Source organism: Eptesicus fuscus, chromosome 21 (genome assembly GCF_027574615.1).
Source record: "Eptesicus fuscus isolate TK198812 chromosome 21, DD_ASM_mEF_20220401, whole genome shotgun sequence".
NCBI lineage: Eukaryota > Metazoa > Chordata > Mammalia > Chiroptera > Vespertilionidae > Eptesicus > Eptesicus fuscus.
In genome coordinates, this window is record NC_072493.1 from 4,476,557 (window position 1) to 4,485,966 (window position 9,410).

Genomic DNA, 9,410 nt, shown 5'->3' on the forward strand with positions numbered 1-9,410 from the left:
GAAAGAAAATGATCCAATCAGAAGGTGAGCCGTGGCTCTGGCCAGTGTGGGTAAGTGGTTAGAGCACTGGCCCTGGCACCAAAGGGTCACGGGTTCAATTCCTGGTCAAGGGCACGTACCTGGGTTGCAGGTTGGACCCCTGGCCCTGGACGGGGCACCTGCAGGAGGCAACTGATTGATGTGTCTCTCTCACATCGATGTTTCTCTCTGTCTCTCCCCCTCCCTCCCACTCTCCCTAAGAATCAATGGGAAAATATCCTTGGGTGAGGATTTTTAAAAAAATAGAGCTTTGGGAGCTAAGGTTCGGAGGCCAGAGGGTGTCCAGGCCACGGCGAGGCTGTGGGCAGTGAGGCCCCGCGCGAACCCGCAGGGGTTTCTGCTCCCCTGCCTGGGCGCCCGCTAGACCCTCCTCAGCAGCCAATGGGCTGGGGCGCCCGGAGCAGGCCACACAGCCTAGTTCCTGTTTTCAAACGGGGAACTTAGCACAGCCACGGCCCGGAGCCTGAATGCAGAGCTGAAGGGGGCCCCATGACACCCCTCCCGGACCCCTGGACTCCCACAGGGCCAGAAGCCGCAGGTCAGAGGTCAGTGTCTGATCCCAAGCTTAGTCCCCCTCTGCCCCCCCGGGGCCTGAGCCCGGCAGTCCGGGACCCAGCCTCAGTACCTGCTGGGGGAAGGGTGGGCCCGAGCAGGGTGGGTGGCAGCCTCGGTGCGCCTCGGGACAGCCCAGGGAGCCGCTCCCCAACCCTCCTCGGCCTCAGCTCCTTTGGAGGTGCCAGGCGCTTCTACAGCCCCTCTTGGACCTGGGGGATACGGCACCACACCTGTGTTTCTCAAACAGTGGTGCCAGGGAACCCCTGCACCAGCCTCGTCCTGGGCGACTTGTGTAACATGGGGAGCCCAGGGCCCACCCCCAGACCTGCTAGACTGGACTCTGATGCTGGGAGCCAGGGAATCTGCCTTCTCCAAGCCCCCAGCACCCCTCCGCCGAGGAGGCTCTGGTGGCAGCGGGGACTGTTCCAGCAGCGTGGCCCCCCTCTGTCCAGGCCACAGGAGCACAGGGGTGCAGACCAGGCCTGGAGTCGGACAGGCCAGAGTTCAAGCCCAGCCCCACCCCGGGACCCACCTGCAGACCCAGGCCACCTGCTCCCTTCGTGTTCTGAGTTCCTGCTGATGTGTTCACTGACCCTCTTTCTAATCTGTCTCAGAGGTTTACAATGCTGCTCCACCTTCCACCTTGATTTAGAGCCCTTTATTTCTCAATCAGTTCTCGAAGCATCTATCGTATGTCTGATAAAGAGAGGGACTGTTAGACAATGCGGGGGGGCGGGGGCAGGGGGGCCTGAGTGATGCTGTCCATGGACGCCAGCCTCAGGGAGTGGGTTCTGTTTGTATAAAAGAAACTGAGGCACAGAGAAAGTAAGGAACGTGCCAGGGACCCGGTCAGCTCCTTCACTCAGGGTCACTGCCCCCCGCTGCCCGCACCCCCCACCCCCCACCCCCCGCCGCCTCCGGCCCCAGCAGGTGGAGGGGATCCTGCAGGCAGACAGGCTGCCTTCTGTCCCAGCCCATGGCCTGCCCGCCACCGACTGCTCTGAAGTCTCGGCTCCTATCAGAAAGCGGAGGTTCCACACGCCTCCCGCAACAGATTCCCGCGGAGGGAGGGAGCGGGCGCTGCGGGCAGAGGCTCCGCCGGGGGCTCACAGCTTTGGCTCGGCTCGTTGGGGGCACACACTCCCAGCCATGGGCCCTTGGGCCAGCGTCCTCTGTTCTGGGAGTCCTGACAGGTTTGGGGGGTGGTGAAGAAGACAGTGGGTGTGCAGAACCTGGGGGCTAGGAAGTGGGGGAAGAAGCGGTCGGTGGCCCCGGCCGGTGTGGCTCAGTGGGTTGGAGTGTCGTCCTGGGCACCAAAGGGTCGCAGGTTTGATTCCCAGTCAGGGCACACACCCGGGTTGCAGGCTCCATCCCCAGTAGGGGGCGTGCAGGAGGCAGCCAATCAGTGCTTCTCTTTCATCATTGATGTTTCTATCTCTCTCTCTCCCTCTCCCTTCCTCTCTGAAATCAATAAAAATATATTGAAAATAAATAAAATAAAAAATTCAGAGCAACTGGTAACATAAGGATCCTAACGAGGAAGGGCCTGCTCGGCCTTGGGCCCTGGTTTAGCCTCCGGCAGCGGGGCAGACAGCTGGGTGGGCAGGGGGGCGCAGCAGTGGGGCCATGAGACGGGTCTTCGGCCTCCCAGGACCCACCAGGGCCCCACCCCGAGTGGCACTCAGTGTTCTCTCTTGTCCCCCTGGCAGCCCTGAGCATGGCAAGTGCCCAGCACCCCGGGAGCCCCGGATGGGCAGGACTCACGGCCCCGAGCGCGGCAGGGGCCAGGCAGGAAGCGCCCGCCGCTGGCCCTGGCCTCCCCGCTCCAGGACCTGAAGGGGGCCCGGGTGAGTGGAAGCACGGGGCGTGGTCAGGGGAACGGAGGTGGGAAGACGTTTGAAACACACGTGGGTACCTCAGCAGATGCCACGAGGCAGCAGGGAACCTCTCTTAGCTCGGCTCAGCCCGGAGGAGACGCGGAGCCGGGCGCAGGGGCCCACCGGCAGGCGGGAAGTGGAGCATGCGGCACACGTTGCATTTTGCAACCAAAGCCTCTTGGGGAGGAGGGGCCACTTCAGGTTGTCCGTCCGTCCGGAGCAGGATGGGTGCAGCCAGGTGGGGCCCAGGGTCGGGCTGATGCCCGGCTGTCCCCATTCTTGGAGGAGTAGGGAGGGGGAGTCACAGCTCTTCTGGGAACCCCATGTCCCATCCCAGGCAGACCCAGCCATCCCCCCAGGCCTGGCCCCCACGTGCACGGGCCTGGCCCAAGGCCTCGGGTGCTGTTCTTGCAGACGCCGCCGCGGGCAGCCCGAGCGCCCACTCCAGCATGACCACGCGGGAGCTGCAGGAGTACTGGAGGGGCGAGAAGGGCGTCTGGAAGCCCGTGAGGCTGCTCTTCGAGATCGCCTCGGCCCGCATCGAGGAGGGGACGCTGTCCAGGTTTGTGGTAAGCACCGCCTCCTCCCTGCCCGGGGTCAGGGATCAGGGGTCAGGGGTCAGGGGCCAGGGGCCAGGTCCTCGGGCCTTGGCTTCCCAGCCTGGAAGGGCTCACCCACATTCACTCGCGGTTCTGCTGGGAGGATGCTGGGGAACAGGGTCAAAGAGCAAGCTGGCACGCCGGGCACTGTGCGAGGTGCCGTGGGGGGCGGAGACCTGTGAGCCACGCTCCCCACGAGGAACTAGCCCTTATCCCACATCCTCTGGGGTTGGTCATCGGTCCCCTCGCCATGCTGTCCACGTCCCTGTATCATGGATATTATCATTTCCCTATGGGTTTCCTTTAAAATGGGTCACTTCTGGGAAAACACTAACTAGATGCATCTCTAAGAAAAATGCCTCCAGCCCTGACCGGTGTGGCTCAGTGGATAGAGCGTCAGCCTGCGGACTGAAAGGTCCCAGGTTCAATTCCGGTCAAGGGCATGTACCTTGGTTTCGGGCACATCCCCAGTAGGGAGTGTGCAGGAGGCAGCTGATCGATGTTTCTCTCTCATCGATGTTTCTAACTCTCTATCCCTCTCCCTTCCTCTCTGTAAAAATCAATAAATATATTTAAAGGAAAATGCCTCCCATAGGAAAGCCAGTCCCTGCCGTAAAGAAAGCTGATCACGCCCTGGCCGGTGTGGCTCCGCGGGGGGAGCATCGGCCTGAGCCCTGGAAGGTCTCGGGTTTGATTCCCAGTCAAAGGCACGTAACGTGGGTGGCAGGTCCGATCAGGGCACAGACAGGAGGCAACCAATTGATGTGTCTCTCTCACATAGATGTTTCTCTCTCTCTCTCCTTACCTCTCTCTCTAAAACTCAATGGGAACAATATCCTCCAGTGAGGATTAAAAAAAAAAGTGCCTAGTGGGTGGGACGCTGCTCTGTCACAGTGGGACGTCAGCCTGTGTTGGGGAGACGTTACCGACCACGGAAGGGCCACGCCGCACCTTTTGGGGACGGGCGTTACAGCAAGAGCTGACACTGCGTGCTGACTGCCCACTGGTTCCAGGGCGGCACCTCGCCCACTCCTCACGCAGCGGGGCTCAGAGAGGCTAGCGGCTAGACCGCGGTGGGGGGAGGACCTGGCCGTCAGGGCCCGTCACTGGTATCCTCTTGAAAGAGAACGGAAAAGGGGTGTCGCTGCCAGGACAGCCCCTAAATCCATCTCCCAAGTGGGGAGTGCTGGGCGCTCCCATCTAATCCAGTCCTGGGCCGTTCCTGTGTTCATTCTTTTGTCCTTTTTTTTGTTTTCTAAAAGTCAACTTTGTGTCCCTTTAAATGTAACTAAGAATAAACACTCGGACACGATAACCGGCTGAAATCACTATAGGAGCCACCAGAGTTCTACGCATTAACCACCCAAGGTGTGCGACCCGAGCACGCGTGTCTGAGCTGTCCGACGGCTGTCCGTGCCCGCTCAGAGTACGCCCAAAGGCTCCCAGTGGTCGCTTTTTATTTTTATTTTTATTTTTATGCGCCCCAGGCATGAAACAGCTCTGGCCACCCACACAGGCATGAAGCTAGGATGCACTAAGGACTGTCAGTCTGCGTTACCCTGGAGCACCAGGGTACCACCACCACTCAGGGGTCTCCTTGTCCATCGCCAAGGGGCCATTCCTGTGTCCTTTCACCCCGAGATGCCTCCTTGGCGCTGCGCTCCTTACTCTTGTCACGATGCACCTTTGCAGCTCAGCCCGACCCGATGGCAATGTAAAACAGAATCGCATAGAAGAGCCCACCCTAGCCGGTGTGGCTCAGTGGACAGAGCGTCAGCCTGCCGACCAAAGGGTCCCATTCGATTCCGGTCAAGGGCATGCACCTTGGTTGAAGGCTCTTCTGGGGCGGTGCAGAAGGCAACCAATCCACGTCCATGTTTCTGTCTATCTTTCCCTCCCTCTCCACGCTCTCTAAAAGATCAATGGAAAAATATCCTCGGGTTGAAGATTAACATATTACCAAAAAAAAAAAAGCCCATTTTCAGGGTGTGCTTTAAATCCCGATCATCATTCTTTTTTAAAAAATATATTTTTATTGATTTCAGAGAGGAAGGGAGAGGTAGAAACATCAATGATGAGAGTCACCGATCGGTGGACTCCTGCATGTCCCCCATGGGTCTCAAGCCCGCAACCCAGGCATGTGCCCTTGGCTGGAATCGAACCTGGGACCCTTCAGTCCGCAGGCGGACGCTCTATCCACCGAGCCAACCAGCCAGGGCCCAATCATCATTCTTTTCCTTAGCCAGGCTCCCTCTGTCCATTCAGCCCCTCCTCCTTGGGATGCGCTCCGAGGCCTCTCTCTCTCTCTCTCCTCTCTCACTCTCTCCCCCCCACCCTCACCCCGCAGATGTACCAAGTCGTGGTCATCCAGACGGGCAGCTTCGACAGCACCAAGGCCGTCCTGGAGCGGCGCTACTCGGACTTCCAGACGCTGCAGCGCGGCCTGCTGCGGGCCTTCCCGGAGGAGATCGAGGACGTGGCCTTCCCCAAGAAGCACCTGCTGGGGAACTTCGAGCCCGAGCTGATCGCGGCGCGCACGCGGGCCTTCCGCGAGTACCTGCGCCAGCTCTACGCCATCCGCTGCGTGCGCCGCTCCCGCGAGTTCATCGACTTCCTGACGCGGCCCGAGCTCCGCGAGGCCTTCGGCTGCCTGCGCGCCGGCCAGTACGTGCGGGCGCTGGACATCCTGGGCCGCGCGCTGCCGCTGCAGGAGAAGCTCACGGGCCACTGCCCCGCCGCCGTGGTCCCCGCGCTGTGCGCCGCGCTCGTGTGCCACCGGGAGCTCGAGCGCCCCCTGGAGGCCTTCGCGGCGGGCGAGCGGGCGCTGGAGCGGCTGCGGGCGCGGGAGGGCCACCGCTACTACGCGCCGCTGCTGGACGCCATGGTGCGCCTGGCCTACGCGCTGGGCAAGGACTTCGTGTCGCTGCAGGAGCGGCTGGAGGACAGCCAGCTGCGCAGGCCCAGCCCGCGGGGCCTCACCCTCAAGGAGCTGGCCGTCCGCGAGTACCTGGGCTGAGCCGCGAGCTGCAGATCTGCGATCGCCGTGGCTCTGTGGGCTGTTGGGGTGCCTCCTGGATGGAATGGCCACGTGGGGCCACTTGTAGTCCTCCATTTCCCCAGCTGTGTCCAGCTGAGCCCCCCACCCCCAACTTCCCCACCTCCCCCCCAACCCCCCTGTCCCTTAGAAGCCAGGCTCACTTGATCTCAAATCCACAAACCCAGCCCCTGCCAGTGTGGCTCCGTGGTTGAGCGTGGACCTATGAACCAGGAGGTCAGGGTTGTATTCCCGGTCAGGGCACATGCCCGGGTTGCAGGCTTGATCCCCAGTGGGAGGCGTGCAGGAGGCAGCTGGTCCATGATTCTCTCTCATCACTGATGTTTCTATCTCTCTCTCCCTCTCCCTTCCTCTCTGAAATCAATAAAAATATTTTTTAAAAAGAAAGAAAGCCCAACAGGGGGTGGGGGAGAGTTGGGCAGCCAGCTGGGTGAGCTAAGAGTTGGCCCCGGATGTCAGGGCCCACGTGGCATCAGCCTGCTGGGTGCAGAGGGACAACGAGGGACACGTGAGTCTAATGGGGCACCGGTGGGGGTGGGGATCTCCTAGAATCTGCACTGTGGGGTTGGGGTCTGGATACACACCCCGTGGCCCAAGTTCTTCCACAGGGAGGTCCTGGCAAAGGGGGGGGGGGGGCGCGGAGAGGGGCCTGGGGCCAGGCACCCAGCACGGTGAAATCCGACTCTCCCCAAAGGAAGTCAGCCTCAGACCAGGACAGTGGCAAGGGCGGAAGCCAAATGTGGGGGTCGTGTGCACCTCAAAATCTCACATATTCGGTGCAGGTGTGCAGTAGAGAGAGGTTTTTTAAAAACCTAGTAACGGGGTGGAGGGGACCTACAAAATCCTATCGGGGAGTTCCCCGTCAGGACCCCAGGGCGGGGCTGGCTCCCACTTTGTGCGCAGGGAATGGACTTACCAGGCTTCCTAAGGGGGCTGCCCCCCCCCCAGCCCACCTCTCCGGGGGCACTCGGTGCCGCCCTCCCAGGTGTTTGCCAGCTGTGGCCGGCGGTCTCCGGGGCGTCTGGCCACAGCCTTCAGCCCTCACAGGCGTCTGAGGGCCTGGGGGACCCACAGGGCCATCTCCTCCTGGTGTCTCCCTGTTGCTGGAGAAGTCAAGGACCCAGACACTTCTTAGGTCCTGGAACAAGTCCTTCCGCTCCTCGTGCCGCCTCCTCCAGGGAGCCTTCCGCACGGCCCACCACAACCCCGGCCAGGGATCAGAAGCATCAGCCTCTCAGGGAGCTGCTCAGCAATGCCGAATGTCAGGCCCCCCTGGGCCCACTGAGTGAGAATCTTCATGTGACAAGCTCCCTCCCCTTCGTCACAAGTGATTCCTGTCTGCGCAGGTGAAAGCAGGAGGCCCGCTAGGTCCGCAAGTTAAAGTGGGAGGGGCCTGAGGAGCCGCATCCACTCGCCGGCCTTCTCCCCATCTGTCTTCCTGCCTCCCAGCCCCTCCACACACACACATCTAGATCCCTCCCACACACAGGCTCCTCCCACACACATAGGCTCCGCCCACACACAAAGGTCCCTCCCACACACCTAAGCCCCTCCTACACAGCTAGGCTCCTCCCACACACATAGGCCCCTCCCACACATATAGGCCCCTCCCACACACCTGCCTCACTGCAGGGCCAGGAACCTGCAGCTGGTAGCCCAGGCCAGCTCACTCGCACCTGGAAACTGCTCTGGGCCCTCTCCCCAGAGGCTGGGGGCTCCTTCAGACAGCAGCCTGCTCCAGCAGCCTCTCCCTCCTGCCCTGTGGCCACCCCCCCCCCCGACGGGATTAGACATGCCTCCCCCAAGCCACGGTGGGAAAATGGCATGTCAGTGGCCGCCTCATTTAACAGGCAAGACACAGATACCCAGAGAGGTTAAGTGACTTGCCGGAGGCCACACAGCTAACAATGAGCAGAGCAGGAAATTCACCCTGAGGCACCCTTTAAGGTCTTTTCACGTGTGTCTGTTTACAGGTGGGGAAACTGAGGCTTGGAGAGGGGACTCACTCAAGGTCACATAGACAGGGCAGCTCCAGGACAAGAGCGGGGTGTCCACATCACAGCGATGTGACTGGCAGTGGAGCAGACACAATTATCCCTCAGCCAAATGGTCAGGGAGGGCTTCTCGGAGGAGGAAGTGTAGAAGGGAGCCACAGGGGAAGCTCTGAGGCAGCCATGGCAGCCTGGGGAGGGGAGAATTGTAGGCAGAGGGGAAGCAGAAAGGCAGTGTTGAGGCAGGAACCTCTTCCATCCCTGGGGACCCAGGACGGGGCCCAGAAAGGAGGCAGCCCCTGCCTGACAAGGGAGGGCTTTCTTCTCGGAAAAGCCCAGGAGTAACCAGCCTGAAGCCTTGTCACCCAGCCCCTCTCCCTCACTTTCACTTTCTCTGTCACTTCTGCTTCCCTGGGCTTGTCTCTCTCCTCCTGGGGACAAGATGGCCGCAGCAGCTCCGGCCTCGCATGCTCCCTGGTCTGCAACCCCAGAGGCCCCCTCGGGGTCGGGTGAAGCTTTCTTCTGGAGGGGATGCAGGGAGCACCCCCGAGTCCTTTCCTGGGCAGGGCGGCCCCCCGCCCCACAGCGCAGCAACCACCATCGGCCTGCCCAGCCTGCACCAGGAACAGGTCTCACACTGCTCTGCAGTCTGCTTTGTAGCTGTAATAGGCTTTCTTTCGTAGAGCAGTTTTCGGTTCACAGCAGAATTAAGGAAGAGGTGCAGAGGTTTCCCATTGACCCCCTCCCCCCACATGCATACCCTCCCCCATTATCAACATCCCCACTAGAGGGGTTACACTGATGAAACTGCACTGGCACGTGATCACGCAGAGCCCGCAGTTTACATGGGAGTCTCCCTTGGGGTTAGGTAAATGTCCCCGCCATTAACGTGTATCCGAGGATGAGAAATTAAAGTGTGGTTACATTGTATCATGTCATCAGCATGTCCCTGCAACATAATATCCTTCCCTGCTGTTGCCTTTGGTTCCATTGGATCCTTTGGTTTCATGGCCCCGGTTGTGTTAACCGGCTTGTAATGTTCCCGTTTCCTCATTTCAAGCAACAAAGCAGCAAACGCCGCGGTTTGCTGTGCATTTCCTCGTTCCTAGTGAGTTTCGCAGGCTGACTGGTCATCCCCGTTGCCCTTAAGGTGACAAAGATGTTTCTTTTCCCCTTTCCATCCCGCACTTCAGGAGGGAGGCGGCATCCAGGAGGATCAGTGCCTGAAGTTTGAAAAGCGGCCGGCAGAGGGCGCTGCCGCCCTGGAGGCTCCCGGAGCTCCGCGGGCTGTGCG

The 9,410-nt window shown here is 60.7% G+C and overlaps 1 protein-coding gene across 2 annotated transcripts; it reads left to right on the plus strand.

Annotated features, from left to right (window-relative positions):
- The first annotated feature begins 485 nt into the window (after positions 1-485).
- On the plus strand, positions 486-6,506 carry SNX20 (sorting nexin 20). Of its 2 annotated transcripts, XM_008152374.3 has the most exons (4): positions 520-584; positions 2,304-2,441; positions 2,886-3,040; positions 5,418-6,506. In XM_008152374.3, the coding sequence occupies exons 2-4, from the start codon at positions 2,312-2,314 to the stop codon at positions 6,084-6,086; spliced, it is 954 nt and encodes a 317-aa protein (XP_008150596.2). In that variant the 5' UTR covers positions 520-584; positions 2,304-2,311; the 3' UTR covers positions 6,087-6,506. The 2 variants fall into 2 exon arrangements, with proteins under 2 accessions (XP_054566669.1, XP_008150596.2); XM_054710694.1 differs by lacking the exon at positions 2,304-2,441 and having other exon boundaries at positions 486-584; positions 2,886-3,033.
- Positions 6,507-9,410: the final 2,904 nt, after the last annotated feature.